Raw genomic sequence first — 27,838 nt, 5'->3', positions numbered from 1 at the left:
TGTACCTGGACATATTACAGTAGTACATGCCCGATGAAGAGACTAAGTAGTCTAGCTGTTTGTTTAGCCATAAGGTATCAGCTAATTTTTACCTAATAATAATGGGAGCTTAGCAAGTGTGAGACATAGCGCTGCTCCATCCATGCAGATCATCCAGATGTGTCTAGCACTACTTGGAGCGTAAGGGGGCAGAGGATAAGATTTTGGCAGCTGAGAGCTCCTCCTTCTCTCCCAGCTTGGGAGGTAGTAACCCCCTCTGCTGTTCCACACAAGGAGCTTTCTCTGTGTTTCTCTCCTCCCTCTCTTTCACGTACAGTCACAGAAACACACACACACAGAGACAGCACTACACACTCACACACACACCCACTCACACATACACAAAGCAACAAGCACAAGCTTGAGAGGACTAATGCAGACAGCCACAGGCAGAAGATGGCTGACCTGACAGCAGGGCACTTTCAGCCCAGCAGCCTGGCATCCCCAGCCCTCCCTCCTCACACAATCCCTGACGTCTTTCACCTCTAGATAGCCACTCCACTTTCCTGCTCCACCATCCCACCAATACGCATTCATACACGCAGCCATTTCATAAGCGCAAACTATAGAAAAAATGGCAGAAATGGAAAAAGAGGGAAGACCACCGGAAAATAAAAGAAGCAGGAAGCCTGCACACCCTGTGAAGAGAGAGATCAACGAGGAGATGAAGGTAAGGGGCTGCTGCTTTGTCAGGGTATCTTTCCCATGGTACCATAATGTAGAGGTGCCTGTCATTTTGAGCAGAATGCATTGAATGTCTCAGCCCCGCCTCCCTCCTAGGTTCAAGACTCATTCAGACACTCAAGTCTTGTCAGTTGACCAGCCATCATTATGTGTCACTGAAGCTGACACTTTAAAGAGACTGCAAGTTGTTAAATGCATTGCCCTGCGTATACTGCTGCCGTCACTCATTTCTAAAGACTGCTCACCTTACCTACAAACCATAGTAAATCCCAAATTCTCAGTCCAAAAATGATGACATCTTCTGTTTATTGACGTCACAGTTGAAACATCCAAAACATGAGTTTTCTTTATCTACTTTTAGTTATAAAGTGTGCTTCCTATAGACGAAGCATGCTTCACTTCTCAGCAGCTGTGATTTTTTATGGTTAGGTGTAATGCACCCAAAATTGCTTACCCTCTTTTGTGTGTGTTTTTTTTGTAATTTATAGTGTTTCTAGCCTAAGACAAATCCCAGGGTAGTATGTTGTGTTCAGTAGTCCTGCACAACCATGGCCACCCAGATGTTCTACAGAGGTTGCTTCCCATCTGGTCCTTCAGATGCTGCACTACAAAGAAAGCCAAACCACTTTAGAATTCTTCTTTTTGAGTCATTGACACAAAAAAATCCTCACAAGATACTTTTATTAATGAAATAAGTTTTCTTTAGAAGAAATGTGTATGTTTACAGAGAGGGTTAATAGAGTCGATATTTTTCACACATCGCTACAACATCTGATACTAAACAATAAGTCATCTCTCTGAGCCCACCTTTGCAGACCAGGAGGCTCCTCTTCAATTTATAGACTTACATATCTGTCTTGATTGAAAATCTATGTAACTTTCTTTTGGCAAATTTCCATTCCAAATCAGTGATCCTTGGTATTTTTCAGTTTTCAGGTTGCACATCGTCTAAAGTGGACAGGCATTTCTCCACATCAACTCAGAGGGTCTGTTTTATTTTTCTGAATACAAAACATAAACTATAATTGAAATGGTTAATTGCCTTCCTGCCCCCCCACCCTTCCACCCCCCTCTCCCACCACTATCCTTTCAGGGCTGCCTAAATCTATCACATTGTCATTGGCTGCTCAAAGCCATCGCTTAATGTGATCTATATGGATTGCAGCTTTTAACATAGGTTCTAGAATTACAAATTAGCTAATTTTAATCAAAACATGTGAAATGTTATCCTGGCTGGATATAAAGGCTGACTGTGCTGGATCCTCTGGGTTTGTTTTGTTTATTTTGGCTGCAGGCTCTCTCAGTGGTTTGGGAGATAGTTGTTCTTCATAGCAGATGTTTGTCTGAACGAGTGGGGATGAAACAAAAACAACATTGTAAGGGGGGAAAATTACACTATTTTTAACTGATACTTTAGCATTAAGGACTAAACCTTATAATGGCTTTAGACTTTTCTTCTACTTTACTGTTACTTTTCATCAAGGTACTTCAACTTGATGAGAATTTTGACATCTTTTCATTTTATTTGCCACCTTTTTTTGGGGGGTGGGATTATTAACCTGTTTATTATTATTATTATTATTATTATTATTACTGTATTTAAAGTATGATTGAAAAAAAAAGCAATGTAAATCTTACATCTCCTCAAGTTATAGTCACTGAAAGTTTTCTTTAGATTATTGTAATTTATATCAATGTCTGAGAAAGCTGAGTATGACAGCCATTGCAAATGGTATTTATAGCATATACACACCGGTGAATGGAAAATGTGTGGGAATACAAGTATAGAATATGCATCATGGCGAAGGTATACAGATATACATTCAGAATTCTGGAAAAGCTGTTTGACAACTTTAACTTCAGCCATAAAAGCTGCCATATTGGTTGTCAACCAGATTTCCTAGAAGCAGATATTATAGTATTAGTTAGGCTAGTTTCACACTTGCGTTGGACGGCTTCTGTAGCATTGCGTTGTGTTACGGATGCAACGGATGCGTTGCATATAGTGGCACAACGGATGCTACGGATCGTACAAAACAACGGAAAGCTTTTTTTTTTTTTTTTTATTTAATTTTTTTATTCTTTACAGTTTTACCGGCAGCAGACTATTGTGAACGATCAGCTGATCGCTCTCAATAGCCGGCGGCCGGTGGCTCAGCTGAGCACTGTCACTTGCCGGCGGCCGGGCATGCCGGCGGGCGGGCGCTCATCTGAGCGCTGTCACATACCGGCGGCCGGGCATGCCGGTGGGCGAGCGCTCAGCTGAGCGCTGTCACTTGCCGGCGGCCGGGCATGCCGGCGGGCGCTCGTCTGAGCGCTGTCACATGCCGGCGTCCGGGCATGCCGGCGGGCGCTCGTATGAGCGCTGTCACATGCCGGCGGCCGGGCATGCCGGCGGGCGAGCGCTCAGCTGAGCACTGTCACATGTCGGCGGCCGGGCATGCCGGCGGGCGAGCGCTCAGATGAGCGCTGTCACTTGCCGGCGTCCGGGCATGCTGGCGGGCGGGCGCTCAGCTGAACGTTCGGCCACCGCGAGACAAAATAAAGATTTTTATTTAAAAAAAAAAGAGCATGCGCAGTGAAATCCTGAGGATTCCGCTGCTCAAAACAACGTTACATGCTGCGTTCCTTCCGCTGGGCGGAAGCAATGGAGCGTCGCCCAGCGGAAGCAACGCAGGTCCTTTTGGCACAATCCGTCACCCATACAAGTCTATGGGAAACAGCGGAATCCGTTAACGGATTCCGTTGTTTTCCAAAAGGGCGGATTGTAACGGAAGGAAAACAACGCAAGTGTGAAAGTACCCTTACACAGTTTAATATGTGAGTGTTTTAGGGGTAAACCTTTCTGTGATTCTTTAAAGTTCCTTGTTTTTGCACTACATATATTTAGAAGACATTATTTTAACCCAATTTAGGCTAAAACTCCATTAAGGTAAAGTTGCATGTGAATCGCAATAAAATTGCTTTCGTGATGTCTGAATTGTAAAGTGCTGTGAAATATGTTGGCCCTTTAGAAATAGTTATTGTTAATGACAGTTATTACATGTGGAGGAAAAATTGTGAAAAACCTTATAGTTATCACAAAAAGCCCCGAATTTTTGTGATAGTTGCAAGGTGGCTTGTAATGATGAGCGAGCACTACCATGCTCAGTACTTGTAACTAGTGATGAGCGAGCACTACCATGCTCAGGTGCTCAGTATTCGTAATGGAAGAGCTTGATTTGTGTGCCAAGTATATTGGAGGTTAATAAGGAACTTGAGAATTTTTCCTGAAGATTTTCTTGAAAAATGCTCGACTTCAATTATTCTCTGTACACGAGTCGAGCTCTTCTGAGTGTCCAATTGCTCGTTATGAGAACCAAGAATAGTAGTGCTCGCTGATCGCTACTTGTTACAAGTACTGAGCACCTGAGCATAGTAGTGCTCAGTCATCACTACTTGTTAAGAGTACTGTGAACCCGAGCATGGTAGTGCTCGCACATCACTACTCATTAGGAGAACCGAGCACTTGAGCATGGTAGTGCTCGTTTATCACTATTCATTATGAATACCAAGCACCTGAGCATGGTAGTGCTTGCTCATCACTACTGGGTATGAGTACAGAGCACCTGAGCATGGTAGTGCTCACTCATCACTACTTATTATGAGTACCAACCACCCGAGCATTGTAGTGCCCGCTCATCATTACTTGTTAGGAGTACCAACACTCGAGCATTGTAGTGCTCACTTATCACTACTCATTATGAGTACCAAGCACCCAGGCATGGTAGTGCTCGCTCATCACTCATTGTTATGAGTACCAAGCACCCGAGCATGGTAGTGCTCAGTCATCACTAATCTTTACGAGTTCCGACCACCCAAGCATAGAAGTGCTCGCTCAACACTACTCGTTATGAGTACTGAGCATGGTAGCGCTCGCTCATCACTAGTGACTTGAAACTTTTCTTCTCACATGGAAGGTCTGAAGTTGTATTGCAATCGCAATCCAACAATGATTCGCCTATGACATCATGTTGCTGTGTAACCCTCGCCTTCCTGTGAGAGGACCACAAGCATTCTCATGTTTAACTTTTTACTTGGTTTCTGAATACAGTAAGCATATAGTGGCAACATGGTCAAATGAGTTTGATACAAAATATCAAGAAGGGCACAATGTGCTCTTGTGTAGTTTCATATCTGTAATATTCAAACAGCCTGGCTATGTTTCCCTTCATCTGAGCAGCTTTCATCTGGACTAGTGTAAAATAAGCCCTGGTAAGTAATCACTGCAGAGCAGAAAGAAAGGAATGTATACAGCAATAGACGGTCTAAGCTGTAAAAACTGAAACATGAGCACTGGCCACAGATCGGGTATCAAGGCTTTAAGGTAGGGGAAATGAAAGAAATGAAGGAGAGGGAAACACGAGAGTGGGAATGGAAAAGTCAGCTTGGAAAGTAAAGGGGTAGGAGGAGGCCCTCCTCAGGGAAATTTGGCCCAGGGATTAGGGAATTTTATCATGGTGTACAGTGACCTACTCATGTTTCAAACCACATTGGATTGAATTGCCTCTCCCTGCTAACAGAAGAAAAAGAACTGGTGTGCACACTGATTCCCTGTTTGCCTCCTCACAGTTATAAAAGGCTATTCGTTTTATTAACTCTTTCAAAGTCTTTCCAGCAGCAAATGAGTCAATTGAAGACTGTTAACTTGTCCAGACATCCTCATCTATACTATGGATACTGACAAAACACGGGCAAGTGATATAATGTAACACTCTGATTATGCAAGTCCAGCTCTAAATGGCAGCTGGCCTTTTTTTTTTTTTACAGAATTAGCGGGAGCCTGTATGGCTTTGTGAAGTCACCTATTAACTTTTGAGTCTTCTGCTAATACATTTTTCTGGTATTATAAAAATATAGTGCGCTTCTAAACTGTGAACTGCGTTCACAGCTTTGAGGCTGTTTTTTTCACTAAGTATTATTATTATTAATATTTATTTATGGAGCACCATTAATTCCATGGTGCCGTACATGAGAAGGGGTTACATACAGAATACATATCCAAGTTACAATAGACAGACGTACAGAGGAAAGAGGACCCTGCCCTTGCGGGTTTAAATTCTATAGGATTTTGGGGAGGAGACAGTAGGTGGGGTATTGGTTGGGCGGCGGCTCCACACGGTGGTGAGGCGGCAGCATCTCCACATAGTAGTGAGGCGGCAGCAGCCTCGCACTTTGATGAGGCAGTGGCAGCTCCTCACGGTGGTGAGGCGGCAGTAGTTCCGCATGGTGGTGAGGCGGCAGCTCCACACGGTGGTGAGGCGGTGGCAGCTCGACACGGTAGTGAGGCGGCGGCAGCTCTGTACGGTGGTGGGGCAGTAGCTGTGGTGGTGAAGCAGTGGGGTCATTGAAGATTATAGGCATTCCTGAACAGATGATTTTTCAAGTTCCATTTGAAGCTTGCAAGTGTAGCAGATTATCTGACGTAGTGAGGCAGCGAATTCTAGAAGACAGGGGATGCTCGGGGGAAGTCTTGGAGGCGGCTGCATCAGGAGCGAATGAGAGAGAAGGAGAGAAAGAGATCTTGGGAGGACTGGAGATTATGTTTTGCAGTGTAGCGGGAGATTAGTTCACAGATATACGAAGGAGACAGATTATGGATGGCTTTGTAGGTCTGTGTAGTAGAAGTGGATCTTCAAGGAATCCTGTCAGCACATTGGTGGTGGTGGTAAATTAGCTGTATAAGGAAATACACCTGGCCTCAGAGGTTAGACCCTTATCAGTCGTTAAGTAATAGCGTATCTTAATATTAGGCTATCATTTTATAAGATATTAAAGGCCGCTTTACACGCTGCGATATCGCTCAAGCGATCTCGTTGGGGTCACGGAATTTGTGACGCACATCTGGTCACTTTAGCGATGCCGTTGCGCGTGACACCTATGAGCGATTTTGCATCATCGCAAAAACGTGCAAAATCGCTCATCGGTGACATGGGGGTCCATTCTCAAATATCGTTGCTGCTGCAGTAACGATGTAGTTCGTCGTTCATGCGGCAGCACACATCGCTCCGTGTGACACCGCAGGAACGAGGAACCTCTCCTTACCTGCCTCCCGCCCGCAATGCAGAAGGAAGAAGGTGGGCGGGATGTTACGTCCCGCTCATCTCTGCCCCTCTCTTCTATTGGGCAGCGGTTCAGTGACGCTGCTGTGATGTTGCTGTGACGCTGAACAAACCGCCCCCTTAGAAAGGAGGCGGTTCTCCGGTCACAGCGACGTCGCAGGGCAGGTAATTAGTGTGACGGGTCCGCGCGATGTTGTGCGCCACGGGCAGCGATTTGCCCATGGCGCACAACCGATGGGGGCGGGTACCCACGCTAGCGATATCGGTCACGATATCGCAGCATGTAAAGCAGCCTTAAGACTGCTTTCAAGGTTATTTGAACATCATTTTCAGGTGGATCCGCTTCAAAATCCTTCTGAAAAGCGCTTAATACAATGCTAAAAGGAATGAGCATATGCAGGCAACTTGCTGTTCATATGTTCAGGGTTTTTTTTAGCTTTTTGTAACCTCTTCGGAATTCAAAACTAACAAGGCTTTTAAAAGAAGTGAGCTGACCATTCTTCAGGTGGCTTCTCCTTGGAAGCCGCTCACTATATTATACATAGAATTAAGAAAAATGCTGGTGACGCAGCAACTGCCAAAGATAACAGAAGTCAAGAAAGATGTTTCAGGAAAAACACCGCCATTGTTTTTCTGAAGCGACTTTTAGTTTTCCATAGAGATGTCTGTGTATCTGATGCTGAATGCTATTATTGCTGTACCTCTAGTGACAAAATCAATTCTATCAGTACATAGGAGCTTACATTGGTCAATTGAACAATTAAGTAGATTTTCCATCATATGTCAATGCATGTTTATTATGAGGATAACATATTAAGATTAAGGGCTCATTCAGACATCAGTAATTTCATTCCATCAGTGTTTTGGATCAATTTTCATCAGAGTTAGGTCAGTATGTCAGTTAACATCTGAGTTTCATCAGTTTTTCTTGTTTTTAAAAAGAAAAAACTTAACTGATGGAGGTTTCTCGAGCTTCTATTAAGTGGTCACTGAAAAATGGACAGGATATAGATGGTATACAAGTAGGGATGACCGAACCCGTACTGTAATGGTTGGGGTTCGTACCGAACATTGGATGTCCAGGGCTTGAACCTAAACACAGATTTTTTTTTTTTTTAAAGTATATCCGCGTTCAGGTGCTGTTCGTATGCTAACCACTTTAGTGAGCATCACGGTAATTGGGTATGCTTGGTGCTCGGCCCAGTGAGCTTCTTGCAGTCTCTGATTGGCTTTCACTGGGGGTAAAAATAACACGTTCAGATGCTGTGTGTCAAACACAAAAATCCTCGCCCTCTCCTAGGAAATTCTCTGTTTATGGCTGGCTGTATTTGAGAGCTGAACTGCCCAATCATTGACTTAAATTATACTTGTTACTAGAGTTGAGTCCTTTAGTTCGGATCCCCATTGACTTATATGGGGGTTTGGGGTCTGGGAACAAGTTCAGGTGAAGTGTGGATTCCAAAACTAGCTTTAAACTAAAGTCCGGCTTAACCTGGTGACCCTGAACATACACGGGTCCGCGCATCTCTACAACCAAGTATTGTTCAATTTTTTCAGTCCAATATACTTGAATTGGTTGTTTTGTTGTGTCTTTGTCCATGCTAAGGGTAACTTAGATGAGCTCTGAATTTGATGGAGCAGTCTGTACATTTTGGATCTGACTGCCACAATGTGCTCAGATGCTCAATGGATTGGTGCAGGAGCACCTTACTATTTCCATGTGCTAATCTGGTCCATTATATGAACCAAACTAGCTCCCATGATCGTGGGAAATCAAATATTATATAGGCTAACATTTGGCTGTATGCTGTCTGTGTGGTCCGTTGAGCACACAGAAAGAAAATATGTTAATGTCAACGTACCTTAAGTGTGAGAAAGTATAAGCGCCCCCTCTTATCAAGTTTGAAAAACTGCCTCTTTTACATCTGACATGGCAGTTTCCCTCCGATTAGACACGAACACTTGTTGCATTTTCAGACTGATGGATATTATGTTTCATTAGCTTATCATTCGTGTAATGTACATGACAGTTGTAGCAAATATATATGTGATACAATACAACACTGTGTTCAAAAAGTGCATGACTCTGCATAGTTTCCTCATATTATATTTCAATTGGAGAATCATAAAAAATATGTTTACCTTACAGTGACCTTTATCACATTTCTCCCCCTCAGCTATCTCATTCTACCCCTGTTGCTTTCTTTTACTCCTAATAGCAGTAACATAATTAAGAGAAATGCTTAACACACATGAGTTATTTCTTACAAGTAGGTCTCTAAGATCTCACTGTAAAAGCGATTTGTATGATATTTTTATTCATTTTGGCAATAAGCTGCAATGTTATATAGATACCCTGAGGCAAATAATACTGTATTGTACTTCTTAAATTGTACAATCCAGTAAACAACATCACAGGGAAAATGTTGCTGGAAACAAATGCTTTTTTGTTTTCCAAATAAAATTTTGCTTTACCAAGAGTAAATAGTAATTGTGCAATTAATTTTCATCTACTAAATACATTTTCTTGTGCTTATTCTTCAAAGGTTCATTCCCCAAATTATAATAATGTACACATATATTTATTTAGTTGTACCAATATAACTAATTTTTAAATATGTTTTGTATCACCGCCAAACTACTCCCCTCTAGACCGTAAGGAGAGATATACTGTAAAATGAGGCTGTATACTGACGCTGAGAGAATTTGAATTGTTTGTTGCTTGTTGGTGAGATATCAGTGATGTAAAACTGCGAATGCAGCTCTGACGATGTATATGATAGAGGATTATCTTCCGCCATATGCGTCAACAGTGCAGTATTTGCAATTTCACATCACTGATCTGTCAGGAGCAGGCAACAAACACAGCTCTACAGTGTGGAGGAGGACAAAGACAGCTGTACGCCATTGCGGACGAGTGCAGGAGAGTTGAGCTCTGCTAGTATCAGCTTAAAATGTTAGACCATACTGCGAATATACTGATGTAGATACCAGGTGATAAAATAATTTAGGCCCGGTACTGTACTGGAGAAGAGGGAGCAGAGAGGCATAAGGAGAATTATACATTTAGATTGGCTTGATGATAACTCTGAGAGGTGGGAATTGTCAGAAGGTGGGAGAAGCAAGTGCTGTTGGGAAATGTAATGTTAGCAAGTAAAAATAGGACTGTCCATTCAACTATGTGAAGTTGGGTGCACAGAAGGGCAGATAGAGATTGAAAAAGGCACAAAGTAGAAGAAGAAAGTTTATGTAGGGCTTAAAGTGTATGTTATTAATTAGTATGCAATTACTGTACTAATTGAAAATTCATTTGATTCTGAAACCTTTTAGATTGGATAATATAGGATATTGATTTGATTGCATTTAATAGATATAAATATATTTAATTTGTCCTATGTATTATAAGGCTAGATTTCTATCCCATATTCCTGATAAACAATAGATATGTTGCTGATTACGGCTGAGGCTTCATGGTGACCTTGGCCGTGACACATGGCCATGGTTTGGTCTGTATTGCTGCTATACCGCAGTGTATAAATGAATGCATTGTGACCCATCAGGTACTGCAATCACAACAAGCAAGTCATAACAAATCCCACTGGTTCTCACTCGGAAGTTATGGTTGTGTTTCCTTACTAGTCTCAATGTTATCACATTATACTGCATTGCAACAGCGGCATAGAGTGATCTTTGTTCGAGCAACCTAAGGCCAAAGTCGGTGTGTAGCCCAAGCCTTAATCAATATGTATATAAAGATTTGACTCTCTATGGTAAAATATTCTGAACTCATAATAATATAAAGTCATGTGAGTCCATTAGCTGTCCCATTGTAGCGTATGTTTAAAATTAGATTTGCCAGTTTCTTAAAAGGGGTGTCCCCATGTGTTCCATTGATTGCATATCCACTTGATGTGTCAAATATATGATGGGTTCTGATCACACTCCTGAGACTGACATTCATTTCTAAAATGAGGCACTGTGATGCAGAGTAGAAGCTCTCTCTATATTATTCTATAGGAGCTTCATAAAAAAAAGCCCTCTGTAGATTACCTCTGCCATTAAATCGCTGTGCAAAGAGCAGTAACACTCGGTGAGGAGGGACTGCACTTCCCTATAGTCTGATGCCCATCACTGATGAAGTTATGCCGCGTGTCATAGCATTATCTTGCCAGAATATTTTTAAATCACATGAGGTTATTGTGATGGGTTGTTGGTGCAGTTATTGTTGTTTTTTTGAGCCAATGCAAAAATGTTGATCCTAAAAACAGGGCAATATAATAGAAGTGCTTCTACCTTTTGATTTATCGTTGTCTCAAAATACTGCATCAGATGATGCCTGAATGATTTTCTGTAGCTTTGCCTCAATAAAAAAGAGCATCCTTACAATAATAACTATAACACAAAATCAGGATTTGGAGACATAAAACTGTCATTTGTTGTGTCTGTCAAATGTAACTGATGGCGTTTGTACAGTATATGTCGTAAATCAGCAAGACATGAACACGGTATCCTATTCATAAAATATGAGATTATTTATCAACACTCTGCTCCTGCTGAAGGCACTCGTACCATTGGCTGTAAGACATATTGAGCCCACTGGAGTGGATTAATTCAATAGACACAGCTCTCATAGCCTGGAAAATGCTCTGGGCAATTTTTATTTGCAGCTTAAAGATAATGGGGGCTATGGTTCAGAAATGGTGGTCTTTTCACTGCAGGATGGCAAATTAGGGCAAGGATTTACATACTAGTGGCCTGATTAAAGAAGCAGGTCTAGGAGACAATATGTTCTTTGCCAACTTGTACATCCGTCAAAGATGATGAGAAGGAGCTACGGGCTGCAAGCTGAATACTCTAACTTGAGGACACTCCTATTTAAGGAATAAAAAGAAATAGGGCTCATTTCTTCATGTTTATAGTGTTCTTTTGCAGTACTCTATATTTCTGCTGTGTGCACGTGAATAGCTGTAGGTTAGTATCTGTCGTTATGATATGTCACTGTTGTTGGCATTTTAGCTGCAGAAAATGTTTCTAGAATGTAGAACAGTAATAAGGAGCGTTCTGCCTGTATTACAGTATGTTATTATGTTGTGTCTTCAATCAGGGACTCCTATACATATAAGAAAACTGGTAAAAGACAAACATGTAAGATGGTGTAAAAAAATGAAAATATGATGTTAAAGAGAACCAACCAGCAGGATTTTACTATATGAGGTAAAGGCAGTGCCATACTGGCAGTATGATGCTGAATCCAGGCATACCTGTTATAGAAAGATCTGATGCTTGGTTGATGAAATACCTTTAATCAAAGCTGCAGAAAAGCACTGCAGTTTGATTGATGTGCGCCATCTGGCTTGCCGCCTTTTCTTTATTTGAATATCACGCCATCTAAAGTGTTGTTGTTGGCTGTGCGTGTGCATTGCCACAGTACTCAGGTCTTCATTAAAATGGCACCGGAGACTGCACATGCATGTGTAACGGGGGCAGGGGGCGCCTCAGGGGGTGTAGTCGAGTCCCCTCGCCTTGTGGGCCGCAGGCTGAACCCCGGCCCGGCCGTTACTTGCAAAACAAGTGTGTTGTTGGGGCAGAGTGTGGATGCATGGGGCCCATTCATGACAGCGTTCTTTCTGTGCTCTCCAGCTCCTTCTTCACTTTCAGGAAAGAGACAATTGCAGGCAGCGGGTAAACCAAACACCGTTTTATTAAACAAAGCTTCCATCTTTCTGTTTGCAGCAGGCTTACTTTAGTACGTTACAAGTTACAAGTCCTTTTCTACGAAAACGGTTTCCTTTTTCTCTACGGGCACTTTCCTTTGCTTGCAGGGGCCAATTGTTATCCCCCTAGCAGTGGTACTCCTATCCCGATTTTAGTCCAGCCCTTTCCCAGGGATTTGTATTGAACTAGGGGATGGCTCCAGTACTCACTACTGGCTCCGTATTAGCTCCAACTTCTTCGCTCCACTGCCACAGCACCCACTCCTGCACTCTGCCCCGGCACTTCTCCTCAGCTCTCTCCCATGTTACATCTCACAGCACACTGCCCTGCATTCAGAGCCCAACCCCCCTTCTCTTCCCTCCTAGGCTGCCCTGCCCCTTCCTTCCCTGTCACTGTTACCAGGGGAACCACTCACTACACTGGCACCTAGGGGGGGGGGGAAGAACCGTACATAACACATAACATGGTACAATGTGCCACCATACTCCTGTGGCGTCTTCAGGGGGGGATTCTCTTTCCCGGTTCGGGGGTCCGACTACCCCTTACACATGTACCGCGATCTCCGGCACCATTTTATTGAACACACTGTGGTGAAAACTATGAGCTGCATCGGTGTGTGAACAGATTTGTTTTTATTACATTTGCGCACGCACCGATGCTTCTGCGCCTCACCGCCATTGCCTGTTGTTGTCGGTGTGTGCACATTGCTATAGTACTCAGGTCTTCATTAAAATTATGCCGGAGTATTTAGGCTTCCTTGGTGAGTTTAAAAAAAGGATGTGATGCATGTAAAACAAAAACGCAGTTGCATTAATAAGTACGGAATCATAAACTTTTCCGTACTAAAAAAAAACCGCACTAGAAAAGCTGCATCAAATCTGCATCAAATACCGTAGAGGGGTAAATGTAGCAAAAAATGCAGCAAAAATGCAATAATCAGTGAATATGTTTATTGCATATTATGGTGGGAGCACCTGTAGAAAACAGGCAGATAAAAAACAGCTGAAAAAAGGTAGCATTTAGATTACGTGTGGACATTGCCTAACACCCACAGCTTCAATACCTGTCACTGAGGATTTCAGCTTTTGTGATAAAATCCATGTTTTCGACCAGATGTTTGGTGCTGAGGAGTTAATAAGCAGCAGTTTTATCAGGCGTGCTCGCCTTTAAAGGGATGCTTTCCTGAGTGCTTTCTCCCTATGGCCTTCAGAATGCGTTTCCAGTGGGTGTTCACTTTGAAATAGCTACTACACATCATTTTCCCTGACAGAACCTGTCATTTGTCTCCCGCCCTCACTCCCGCTGTCTCCAGCTCACTTTTCTTTCTGCTCCGCTTGTAATGCAGTGTGAACTTATTATCTTTTACAGCCTCACTTCTTTTCATTATTTTTAAATAATATATCTAAAAGTGATGTCTTAGTATATAATGTGATCATTACTAGCGGCGTATGTTGCATAAATATATTACCTGATTTCTGTCTATAAATGTAGTGGGGTCTGTGTTATTGTGGGCATCAATGTACGGATGGTTACTATTTGGGCTTTTCTCCTTGCCAGAATAGAGTCTGTGCAGTTAATAGCAGGATCCATATAAGCATCCTTGCACTTGTTTTTTTTTTAACATATTTTATTTGTTGTCAGCAAGCACATATCATCAACAAGAGAACATGTTGTTACATTCCATAAAATTTCTCTGGATTGTACAATGCTCCTGTTACATCATTTTCTTTGTCATTGTCACAACAATTCATCTCCATAGAATTATCTGAACAATAATTTCCTTTAACTTAACAAACTAACATATTTGTTCAATTCAGTTGGTCCTTTGGATGATCCCTATCTTCAGTGTCCCTAGTGTCCCTGCAATGTCTTCCAAACAATCATTGCACTTGTTAATGTTGGAAATTATTTTCATATCTTTTGTTGTATTTGATTCTGATATTTCAAAGTAGGACATTCTTTGTCGGGTTTCAGACTTAGTCATCTTCTAAATACTATAGTCACAGTCACTAAACAAAATATATTATATTTATATTACTATACAGTACTAAAATACTATCATATGTTTGAATAAAAATTACTATACAAATGCCAATATTACCACCATACAGTGACCTACTTACAAAAGGTACTCTGCAAAGTCAATCCAGTACAGTTAATAAGGATCTGGCACTAGAGTTCTTAACAGATCTAGAAGATCTATTTAGTAATATATGTACCTTGTATTGTGAAATATGGTGACATATCCACTTTGGATCCAATAACTTATGGGTGATATCTTCTCTGTTTGGACTTCTTCACGTTCCCCCCATCTTTTCCCTATGAGCCAGACCGGCCAAAGTCTACTTTAAGCTTTGGCTTGTATCCGCGAATTTGGCTGCTCAAACATTTTTGGCTCCTTTTGCAGCATTCATCCTTACTTGCTCCTAACCTACATAAAAACCTAACCTACCGATCCCCCCCCCAATTCAATGCCTTTTGCTGCTTAATGTGCCAATATTTCTCAATCTGCTGTACTCCACTGTGCCTCCAAGTAGTATAATTCATAAATTATTATGCCATAACTACAGTGAAACATCTAAAAAAGTGCCAAACTGAAATCACCCTAAAAGCAAAAGTGCCAGAAAATGCACCTAAATAATAGTATAAAACAAATGGGACCCCAGATACGTAGAGTGCATCACGCAGTAAAATACACCAACCCTCTTTGTGTCCCACAGGATATTAGTGCAACGTATAGAGCATAATAATGCCCACACATAGAAATAGCAATCTTCTCACTGACTCCAAACAATAACTGTGCCCTCTACGGGCACCATAGAGTACTAGTCGCACATATAATGTATAACGTCTACCTTTGTTGCACTATGAAGTAATATTACCTTTTTATGCCCCACCACAGGAATGTTTACCACCTTTATACCCACTTCACAGTCAAAATGTTTAACTTTGTGCCTACTACAAAATGAGTATGATCTCTCTGTGGCTCTACAAAAATAATAAAGGCATATTTTGTGTGGGGGTCCAAAAGAGTTTGTTATCATTTTGATTTTAAACAGAAAAGGGTCATTACTGATAATAAAACCCATTTGTCCTCATGATAGAAAAAAAGTGCACCTTGTAGCAAAGTTGTCTTCCAGTTAGTAAAATAGTGTCCACACTTGGCAAAATAGTGCCCCCTAACAGAAAATTTCCCCCCTCTATCGAAGAAGAAAATTGTACACCTTTTATTTCCAAAAAATGATATGTCCCTGTGCTACCTGTATGAAAAACCATACAATCAGCACACAGACCAATGCATTCAATCTGTTAGTTCACATGAATATTTTTACACAGGACCAATGGGCAGCATGTAAACAAATCGTAGCTTGTGTTACCATTATCCATTCTGCAGATCAAACTCACGCATTATAAGACAATACATGCACAAAAAAAGGGATCACATATGAGTTGTCCTTTATATCACATGAGTTTTCCATGGATTTATTAACATAGGAAGCTGTATTTAACTTATTATGTTTTAATTGTTGATGTATAAAAGAGATGCTATATGGCAGTCATACAGAACTGACATCGAGATACACTGATAGCATGCTGATGGCACTCGGAGGACATTACAGATTACAAATCTGTATTTTTTTTCACAATAAAAAATTAACATTTTTAAGATGCTTGTGTTAAACCGGACTTATAAAGTCATGGCTGAAAAGGTCGACACCATTGAAATTGTTCCAGAAAATTATTGCAATTACACATGTTTTGTTATATACATGTTTATTTCCTTTGTGTATTGGAATAACACAAAAAGAAGCTGAGAAAAAAAAAATGGACATAATTTCACACAAAACTCCAAAAATGGGTCAGACAAAATTATTGGCACCGTTAACTTAATATTTGGTTGCACATCCTTTGGAATAAATACCTGCAATCAGTTACTCCCTATAACTATTAATAAGCTTCTTACATCTCTCAACTGTAATTTTGGACCACTCTTCTTTTGCAAACTGCTCCAGGTCTCTCATATTTGAAGGATGCTTTCTCCCAACAGCAATTTTAAGCTCTCTCCACAGGTGTCCAATATGATTTAGATCAGGACTCATTGTTGGCCACTTCTGAACTCTCCAGCACTTTATATCCATCCATTTCTAGATGATTTTTGAAGTATGTTTGGGGTAATTGTCCTGCTGAAAGACCCATGACCTAGGACGCAAACCCAGCTTTCTGACCCTGAACACTACATTGTGAAACAAAACCCTTTGGTAATCTTCACATTTCATAATGCCTTGCACACAGAGAAAACACCCAGTGCCAGAGGCAACAAAACAACCCCAAAAACATCTTTGAACCTTCCCCATATTTGAATGTAGGTATGGTGATCTTTTTTTTGTAGGCCTCATTCCGTTTTCGGTAAACAGTAGAATGATGTGCTTTACCAATAAGCTCTATGTTGGTCTCATGTGTACACATGATGCTTTCCCACAAGGATTTAGGCTTACTCACGCACGTTTTTGCAAACTGCAGTCTAGCTTTTTAATGTCCCTGTGTCAGCAGTAGGGTCCTCCTGAGTCTTATGCCGTAGTGTTTTTTTCATTCAAATGTCGAAAGATAGTTTGCTCTGACACTGATGAACCGTGAGACTGCAATACAGCTTGAATTTCTTTGGAACTTGATTGGGGCTGCTTTTGCACCCTCCTGACTATCATGCATTGCAACCTTCTATCACGTTTTCTCTGCCATTCACGTCCAGGGAGATTAGCTACAGAGCCATGGGTTGTAAATAGACATGAGCGGACCCATGGATGTTTCGATTCTGGGGGCTTAGCCAAACTTTAACGAAAGCTCTTTTCTGGATCTGGACTTGATTTGGGTACACCTTGTCGCAGTAGGATGGCTTTACGCTTGTTTGATCAAAAATAGTGTTTACTAAGTACCTTATGTTTATTTATATGCACTATGCTTTTATTTAGTTACAGTAGGTTATATGTTCATATTATTCTTATTTTAGGTTTTCTTTGTCTCATGGCCAGTGTGAGCATGTGCTTATAAATGCATTTGTAGCAACTCGCGCTACGGCTCATTTTGTTGTGTTTCCTTAGTGAACTTCATTTGAAGTCACTGATTGGAATTTCGGTTCTCCGCCCCCACATGGAGCCAGCCATAAACAGAACACATTTGGATGAGGGTGGGCGGAGTTTTTTAAAAAAATTTGGGTTGTGTGTAAACACTACATTCGTTCATGCTGATTTTTCACCATTGTGAGCCGTTCAAACACTGCATGTGGCTCGCACTGGGCTGAACATCAAGTATACCCGAGTACAGCACTACTCGCTTGAGTGGTTTGCACACGTAAATCACCTGAACTCCGAGCCCGAGCTATGTTTTTTTTTGGAAAAGTCTGTGTTTGGTACGAACTCCAGACACCAAACGTCGATGTCGCTCATCTCTAGTTGTAAACTTCTCGATTATGCTGTTTACAGTGGACAAGGGAACATCAAGGTCTCTGGAGATGAACTTGTAACCTTGAGATTGTTACTATTTTTCAACAATTTTAGATCTCAAGTCCTCAAACAGTTGTCTTCTCTTTCTGTTCTCCATGCTTAGCATGGCACACACAGACACACAAAGCAAAGATTGATTTAGCTTCTCCCCTTTGATTTAGCTTCTCCCATTTTTATCTGGTTTCAGGTGTGATTTTCATATTGCGCACACCTGTTACTTACCACAAGTAAGTTTGAATGAATATCACATGATTAAAACAAAGTTATTTAACCACAATTTGGGAAAGGCAGCAGTAGTTTTGCCCTACCCATTCTTGAGGTTTTGTGTTAAATTATGTTCAATTTACTTTTTTATATTTTTTTTGTGTTGTTTTGATACACACAAAGGAAATAGACATGTGTATAACAAAACATGCATAATTGCAATAATTGTCTGGGAGAAATACTTCATTTTATGGAAAAATCTCAAGGGTGAAAATCACTCTCGTCCATGACAATATTTGAGGGTTTACCATTTCATTCAGTTTCTGCTGCAGCGTTTTAGACTATTTATCATGCTATGATGGTTACTAATTACCATGGTTCTACAAAGTATATGACGGCTGGGGCTCACTTCAGTAGTCAGTCACTGAGCTCAGCATTGTATAGCATAGGAACACTGAGGCCAATGATTTTTCAGGTAACTATTAGTTCTTTTATACCATTACTAGACTGAATAATTTCTTTGTAATTATGGAAAATCCCTTAAATGTTCATAGTATATTTTAAAATATGTACAGTAGCTCGATTTTTTAGCCCACTTAAAATGTTGCCAAAAACAGTTATATTTTGCTTCTCTTGAGTAGCACCGTATTTTGCTGTAGCAATATTTGTAAAAGGTTTGGTTTAGAAGGCCACACAAGTTGGAAGCATCCAACTAGTTGACCACAGATTTCAGAATAAAAGATCACTTCATGTACAACTTATTATTCATTCAAGTACAACTTCCATTTCCTCTTTCAAGAGAAGGTTTAAATTGAACCTCCATATTCCAATAACATCGGTGCTATAGGAAGCAGTAGTAAAATCTAGTATCTTTGTAATATACCCGTTTTCAATTATTATACTTAAGTTCATTTTTACACTGTAAATCAAATTGTTTTTACTTGGAAACCATCAATAAAAATTGCTACTTCTGGATTTATTTCCATGTATCTATTTAGTACCTTGAGTGCATAGTATTTTCCTCCTAATTGACTCATCAACTCAACATGCAGTGTAAAATTCTGCTGCAAAAACAAGGAATGAATTCCTTGGAAATACAGAATTATTTTACTGCAGATTTGTCTAAAAATGTATCCATTAACATCAAAACCAATAAATTGTCAGTAAATAGCAACAGATTTTTGGGACTCTATTCACTCAAATCTGATCATTAACATTTTTATATCTAATGCAAGTTATTTATATGAGAAATTCTGAGTCATAGCAGTCAATTTTTTTCTTATGCTAGTCAGTACTGATGGGCTAGCCGTGAGTACTGGGGATTCAAGAGGTCCAGGGTCAGATACTGGGAGGGCTTATAATAACCAAATGTGGTAAGACAAAGGTGTAGTCAAAATTCCAGGAAGGTAGCAGATCAAGACAAAGGGGCTAGGCAACCAGGTAGTCAAATGTAAGGTGAAATGTCGGAACAACAAATCAGAGACTAAGCACAGGAACAAGGCACACAAAGATCACTGAGCTTAAAGCTACAACTAACAGTGATCTGACCACTGCCATCCAACTAAATAGCCAGATAATCACCCTAAAAGGCAACACCTGGAGGAAGCCCAGGGCCCCAACCCATGATAAGGCTGCAAAGCAATCCTCAATTGGCACGGCAATGGCCCAGCCAGCTCCAGTCCCAGGTTCAGTGGTTTTGCTGTCATTCAGAATGATCTTTCTGGAATTGGCAAACGAGCCAATTTTCCAACCGGCTGGTTATAACAGACTTTGAGGGGTGCGTAAACTTCACAAGTGGATAACAAATACTTTAGTATTATTATTCATAGACGACCACAGAAAGAGCCTAGCAATAGCTCTCTGTGTAGCCATGATCCCCAGATACCCACTCAAGACACAATCATGAAACTCCTGCAAAACTTAGGTACATCTGTACAAATAATTTAGTCTCTGGAGTGTCGGAGGAGAAACTGAATTCAAATTGCCTGATTATGCCTTCACATTATTGGACCCTGGCCTGCATGTGATAGAAAATTTGACTTTAGCAATAAACATGGACCATCTAGAATGTTTAGGAAGTTAGTCGTTTAGCTGATTCAATATAAGCTAAATTCCCATTTTCGGTGATCAAAGGCTAATTTAACAGCGAGTAACTCATGATTCCCTATGTCATAATTTCTTTCAGCAGAAGAAATTGAAAGACAAAATACACATGGCTGAAATTGGTCAGAGTTTTGGAATCCTGAGATAAAACTGCCCCTATCCCAATCTCCAAAGCATCCATCTCCACAATGAAAGGTTCTTGGGAGATGAAGTTCGATTAGAACAGGAACAGGCAATTTTCAAAAACCCAAATATTATCTGAGGACAAAATCTTGAGATCTGCTTCTTTATATGTAGGGTGGGTAAGAAGTTTAACAATTTGGGAAAAACCTCTAATGAATTTTCCATTAATAGTTAGCAAATCCTAAAAAAACGTGGTAACACTTTCAGATCACCCGGATGAACACAATCTATTATGGCCTGCAACTTCTCAGGATCCATTTTAAGCCCATCAGCCAATAAAATGAACCTTAAGAATGCAATTTCCTAAACAGAAAAAATACATTTTTGAACTTTAGCAAACAAAGAATTCTCGCTCAATCCTTGTAATACAACGCAAAGATGTTTCTGGTGAGAATCCAAATCAGGTAAAAGAATTAATCTAATAAAGAAAAACCACAATACATCACCTACAGTAATGCAATCAGAAAAGAGATCATTCATAAAGTTTTGAAAAACTGCCGGAGCCTTGCCCAAAAGGCAGGACCAGATTTTTGAATCAACCCTCAGACCTATGAAATGCTGTTTTCCACTGATCATCACTTCTTGATGCATTTCAAATTGTATGCCCCTCTAAGTTCTATTTTAGAAAACCATTATCCCCCATAAGCTGATTATAAAGGTTGGGGATGAGTGAAAAGTGGGTACATATTCTTAACTGTGGTTCAGAATTCGAGGCAAGGATGGAGACCACGTCTTTCTTTTTCACAAAGCTACAGTAGATGAAGAAGGATGGATATGACAGTGTTGTAAAATTTCATTCACATAATTTTTCATGGCGGTGCGTTCCTGCCCAGACAAATTATAAAGCCGAGCTATAGGTAATTTTGCATTGGTGGCAAGTTTAATAGCACAATCATAAGGGTGATGAGGAGGTAGTATTTCCTCTTTTTTCGGGAGCACGTCTCTGAAATCTTTCAGGTACCTGTTAGGACCGGGAGGACGGGTAGGCCCAGGAGGTGGATCCACTGGGCTGAACACCTCACCGAGGGCGAGGTGCCTGGTAGCCGGAGCACTATGGGTAGCAGGACAGTCTGTTCAGAGGAGTGGAGTGAAGAAGTCCCTGGGACCACGGAGTCTCTGAAGGCAGTCCGGGTGACGGAGCTCAGGTTCGGAGGCCGAGATGATGGCAGGCAGAATCCGGAACCAACGGAGCGGGGAGGTGGGTCACCACACGGATCCAGGGATCGGAGACGGTAGGGACTGACGAGATGGCGGACAGTCACCGTACGGGGTTCAGGAATCGTCAGGACCGGTTGGCGAGGCAGGAACGACTCTATAAGAGAGATATGTGAGTACGAGGCAAAACACAGGAAGACCTGACTCCTAGCTTAGGAAACACGAAGAACAGGCCCCGCCCACTTGGAAAGGAACCCCCTATATACCCTGCACCTGAATCTTCAATATCCTGTTGGAGGACGCTGGCCCTTTAAGTGAGGGTCGATGACCGCGCGCGCGCCCTAATGCGCATGCGCGAGGCCCGGGTGCCAGAAGCCAGAGCAGGGAGCGGTGCACAGGAGGCAGGAGCGTTCAGCATCGCAGATGGGCGCCGGGACCGAGGATCGGGTTGCCTGGAGGACGCAGGTGAGTATGCATGGAGGCCGTGGAGCGGGGGACGCCTTGCAAAGGAGCCGGGGAGCGTGGCAGGGGAGCCGGGGAGCGTGGCCGGGGAGCCGGGGAGCGTGGAAGGGGAGACGGTGAGCATGGCAGGGGGGCCGGTGAGCGTGACAGTACCCCGGCAGACCCTCCAGACCAGCAGAGCATATTTGTACAGAGCTTAAACACTTCTTATGACAATTTGGACTCTAAATAACAATATCCTTCTGACACCAATGTATAACAGGATTATCAATAAGTAGCTATGGAAGCCCAAATACCACCCCAGCAGATAAATTATCCAATATTAAACACTATACATATTTTTTCTCTCAATTATACCTGAAGGAGGCTGAAGGATAAAACATCCGCGCTTAAACTTGTTGTATAATTAACCATATTTTAATGTACAAATAAAATATCTCCTTACTTATTTGTATATTGGTCTAGTCATATGACCGAAAATCATCCAATATGTTCCACCATTGGTAGCAGGAGCGCCCAAGACTGGTAATTGCCTTTGGAAACAATATTAAACAGGAAATGAATTTAGAAGGAAGGACACCCACTTGGAGTTCCCATTTGACAAAGGTCTGAGGAAACAGTGTTTTGTCAATACTAAAAATATGAATGGGGTTTTCTAGACTAACTGTCCCTATTCCTAATTTCCGAACCAGTCTCAAATCAATCAAGTTTGCTGCAGACCTTCACTCAGTCAAAGCCAATACGGGTGAAGAACGGTTCTTGAAGCACAAAACTGTATGTATTTAGCAGTATTTTATCTGAGGAGAAAAAAGGTACCTTTGAAATCTGGGTGACCTCCTCAATTATCACCCAGACTTTTCCCGATGACTTGCTTGTCTGAGAATGAGTTGGGCAGTCTTTCAGAAGATGTCCAGCAATCCCACAGTAGAGACAGAGTCCTAGATGGTGCCAATGTCTCTTTTCCACAGCACGAGAGCAGCTTCAACCTTCATTGGCTCCATCTCAAGTAGACAGACGTGCTCTGGGGGAATATAATAGGCTCACTACTGCTCACTACATTGAATCCAGATTCTGTGATCCATTTGTATGGCCTGGATCATAGCCTTCACCAAAGGGAGCATGAAGAGCCAGAGCATCCTTAAGAGCTCTGGAAAGGCCACTCTAGAATCAACACCTGGAATTCAACACAGAATTTGATTCAATAATCTTCAGCAGTGCAGCTCCCCTGTGTCAGGTGCATGATCTTTAACTCAGCGACCTTGATTCTGCCAGGTTCATCTCAAAATGCAGCTAAAGCATCAAAAGAGTGTCGACAGAAACTGTTCTGAAGTAAAGAAAAGGCCCAGATCCCACCCCCAAAAGGAGGGACATGATTATTTCTACCCACTAGGATTCGACCCATGAATACTGATGTAGGGTAAAAAATAATTTACAGCTAATCCTTGAATACCCTAAACTGGCTTTTTTAAGTTGAAAAACTTTCAGGAAGAACAACTACAGGTTTAGGGCGTGCATATATTGCAGTCACAGCCTGCAATGTACAGCTATAGGGAGTCTTCATAATACTAGTAACTTGTCCCTGTAACTCAAATTGTGACAATTCAAGATTCCGATATTTCATAGTCAGATTCTAAATTATTTGTATTCTATTCGACACTTGATCACAAAGTATGTGAACTGGTTCCAAGCTGGCAAAAAAAATAAATAAAATAAATACATAAAACCCATAAGATCCAGTTGTAATATGACGCAGGAAAAAAGCCAATCAAGACAAAGGGTCTAGGCAAACGGGTTGTCAAAAGAGAGTTCATAGGTCGGGCATTTGCTGACATTCAGAATCTTGACAGCTCAGCTTGCTCCCTTGCCATCTATTGGGCGGCTGAGTTGTCACTCACAGCGTCCATATGACACAGTGAATGGCTGATTCATGGTATTTGCATAGGGCAATTATCTTTACAGATTCATTTTAAACCACTTGTAATGATAATTATCCAGCATAAATGCACAAAGAGATCAATCTATATATATAATTGCCTTATTCTGTCTGTCTGTCTGTCTGTCTGTCTTGCTCCAAAATTGTGTCCTTACGGTGACACAAAGCGGATTGGCCGCTGGCCTCGCCATGACCCCGCCCCCCGCACGGATTGGTCGCTCGCCCTGGCTCCCCCCCCACGGATTGGCCGGCCGCTCGCACAGGCTCCGCCCCCCACACGGATTGGCCTCTCGCCCCGGCACCCTGCACATATTGGCAACTCGGCCACGCCCCGCCCCCCTCACGCAATGCACGCTCGCTCTGGCCCCGCCCCCCGCACGCATCCCCCGAACTGACAAGGAGACACGAGTCCCAGGTGAGTACTGTACCCCCGGGAGCCCACACCAGCATACGCCGCCGACCCAGCCGACACAAACCCTCGCATTGCTGGGGTTTGCTGCCGTATGCTGGTGTGGGCTCCCGTGCGAGTGGGGGATGTGATGCGCTGGTAACCATGGTAGCATAGTTACCAGCGCATCAAGGTCCTGCAGCGGCGGAAAATACACACACGCACACACATAACAACAGACACACACACACACACATCAGATCACACTCACTCTCACACACACCTCACACACACACATCAGATCGCATCCACATACTCACAGCATCCGGAGATATCGCTTGCTTCTCGGCCGCGATACTGTGCTGTGAGCTTCCAGGACCTGCCGGAGGATCACATGGCCAGAAGCATGTGGTATCTCCGGATGTTGTGAGTGTGAGCGCGTATGTGCAATATCGTCAATGTGTGTGTGAGTGTATGCGATCGGGTGTGTGTGAGTGTATGCGATCGGGTGTGTGTGAGTGTATGCGATCGGGTGTGTGTGAGTGTATGCCATCGGGTGGGTGTGAGTGTATGCCATCGGGTGGGTGTGAGTGTATGCGATCGGGTGGGTGTGTGTGTGTGAGTGTATGCGATCAGATCTGTGAGTGTCGGCAGAGGAGCACGGCGTGCTGGAGGAGGCTGGGAGGAGAGAGGCTGATCCTGGGGAAGGCTGGGAGGGGGAGGCTGATGCTGGGGGAGGCTGATGTTGGGGGAGGCTGGGAGGGTGTAGGCTGATGCTGGGGGAGGCTGATGCTGGGGGAGGCTGGGAGGAGAGAGGCTGATGCTGGGGGAGGCTGATGCTGGGGGTGGCTGGGATGAGAGAGGCTGATGCTGGGGGAGGCTGGAAGGAGAGAGGCTGATGCTGGGGGAGGCTGATGTTGGGGGAGGCTGGGAGGGTGTAGGCTGATGCTGGGGGAGGCTGATGCTGGGGGAGGCTGGGAGGAGAGAGGCTGATGCTGGGGGAGGCTGATGCTGGGGTGGCTGGGATGAGAGAGGCTGATGCTGGGGGAGGCTGGAAGGAGAGAGGCTGATGCTGGGGGAGGCTGATGCTGGGGGAGGCTGGGAGGGGGAGGCTGATGCTGGGGGAGGCTGGGAGGAGAGAGGCTGATGCTGGGGGAGGCTGATGCTTGGGGGAGGCTGGAAGGAGAGAGGCTGATGCTGGGGGAGGCTGGAGGGGGGAGGCTGATGCTAGGGGAGGCTTGGGAGGAGAGAGGCTGATGCTGGAGGAGGCTGGGAGGAGAGAGGCTGATGCTGGGGGAGGCTGGGAGGAGAAAGGCTGATGCTGGGGGAGGCTGGGAGGCAGAGGCTGATGCTGGGGGAGGCTGGGAGGCGGGAGGGCTGATGCTGAGGGAGGCTGATGCTGGGGGAAGCTGAAGGAGAGAGGCTGATGCTGGGGGAGGCTGATGCTGGGGGAGGCTGGGAAGGGAGGCTGATGCTGGGGAGGTTGGGGAGGAGGGAGGCTGGGAGGAGAGAGGCTGATGCTGGGGGAGGCTGATGCTGGGGTATGCTGGAAGGAGAGAGGCTGATGCTGGGGGAGGCTGATGCTTGGGGGGAGGCTGGAAAGAGAGAGGCTGATGCTGGGGAGGCTGATGCTGAGGAGGCTGGGAGGTGGAGGCTGATGCTGGGGAAGGGCTGGGAAGAGGGAGGCTGGGAGGAGAGAGGCTGATCCTGGGAAGGCTGGGAGGAGGGAGGCCTGGGAGGAGAGAGGCTGATGCTGGGGGAGGCTCGGAGGAGGGAGGCTGGGAGGGGGAGGCTGAGAGAAAGAGAGGCTGATGCTGGGGGAGGCTGAGGCTGGGAGGAGAGAGGCTGATGCCTGGGGACAGAGAGGGCTGATGCTGGGAGGAGAGAGGCTGATGCTGGGAGGAGAGAGGCTGATGCTGGGAGGAGAGAGGCTGATGCTGCGGGCAGAGAGGCTGATGCTGGGGGCAGAGAGGCTGATGCTGGTGCAGCATGGGGGATGGAGCACGATGGGGGAGTGCGGCAGCATGGGGGATGGAGCACGATGGGGAGTGCGCAGCATGGGGGATGGAGCACGTTTGGGGAGTGCGCAGCATGGCGGATGGAGGCACGTTTGGGACTGCGCAGCATGGCGGATGGACCACGTTTGGGAAGTGCGCAGTATGGCGGATGGAGCATGTTTGGGAGTGCGCAGCATGGCGGATGGAGCACGTTTGGGAAGTGCGCAGCATGGCGGATGGAGCACGTTTGGAGTGCGCAGCATGGCGGATGGAGCACGTTTGGGACTGCGCAGCATGGCGGATGGACCACGTTTGGGACGTGCGCAGCATGGCGGATGGAGCATGTTTGGGAGTGCGCAGCATGGCGGATGGAGCACGTTTGGGAGTGCGCAGCATGGCGGATGGAGCACGTTTGGAAGTGCGCAGCATGGTGGATGTGCTAAAGCAAACAAGATTTTAGGGTGTATAAAAAGAGAGATTAGATCCCGTGATCCCAACGTATTGTTACCCCTCTATAAATCACTTGTAAGGCCACATCTGGAATACGGGATCCAGTTTTGGGCTCCACATTTTAAAAAGGACATTCAGAAGTTAGAGTCAGTTCAAAGGCGGGCAACTAGACTATTACAAGGAATGGAAGGCCTCCCATATGGATGGCAGGTTGAAAAAGTTAGATATGTTTAGCTTAGAAAAAAGACGTCTCAGAGGAGATCTCATTTATATGTATAAATACATGTGTGGTCAATATAAAGGACTGGCACATGACTTATTTCTTCCGAAAACAATACTAAGGACCAGGGGGCACTCACTGCGAGTGGAAGAAAAAGCGATTCCGACACCTAAATAGGAAAGGGTTCTTTAGAGTTAGAGCGGTCAGACTGTGGAATACACTACCACAAGAGGTAGTAACGGCAGATACTATAACAGCTTTAAAAAAGGGCTGGATGATTTCCTCAGTACACAAAACATTGTTGGTTATAAATGACTTAGTGACTAAATGTAGAACTGGTGGAGGAAGGTTGAACTAGATGGACCTAGGTCTTTTTTCAACCTAAAGTAACTATGTAAACTATGTAAACCACGTTTGGGAGTGCGCAGCATGGCGGATGGGAGCACGGATGTGGGGGTGCGCAGCATGGGGGATGGAGCACGATGGGAGGTGCACCACCTCCCCCCAACACACACACACACACAACACACCACACACACACTGGGAACCACAAACACCGCCGTACACAGACACCCACACACACAGACAACGCTGCACACACACAACACCCAACACACAAACACCGCGGCATACATAAATATACGCACATACCACCGCAACACACACACATTGCACAAAACATTACCTCCCCAAAACACACCACACC

At 43.7% G+C, this 27,838-nt stretch overlaps 1 protein-coding gene across 2 annotated transcripts in view; it reads left to right on the top strand.

Moving 5' to 3' along the window:
- The first annotated feature begins 239 nt into the window (after positions 1-239).
- SOBP (sine oculis binding protein homolog) overlaps positions 240-27,838 on the top strand; it is a 276,403-nt gene continuing 248,804 nt past the window's right edge. Inside the window, exons 1-2 of one of the 2 annotated variants that reach the window (XM_075340071.1) lie at positions 240-709; positions 1,653-1,709. In XM_075340071.1, coding sequence (XP_075196186.1) covers positions 614-709; positions 1,653-1,709 — 153 coding nt within the window. In that variant the 5' untranslated portion in view covers positions 240-613. The remainder of the gene's footprint in view (positions 710-1,652; positions 1,710-27,838) is intronic. The other variant, XM_075340072.1, reaches the window with a different exon arrangement.

This window comes from Anomaloglossus baeobatrachus, chromosome 3, assembly GCF_048569485.1.
Source record: "Anomaloglossus baeobatrachus isolate aAnoBae1 chromosome 3, aAnoBae1.hap1, whole genome shotgun sequence".
Lineage (NCBI taxonomy): Eukaryota > Metazoa > Chordata > Amphibia > Anura > Aromobatidae > Anomaloglossus > Anomaloglossus baeobatrachus.
The sequence above is the reverse complement of the archived record's forward strand: the minus strand, read 5'-3'. Positions and strand labels throughout refer to the sequence as shown.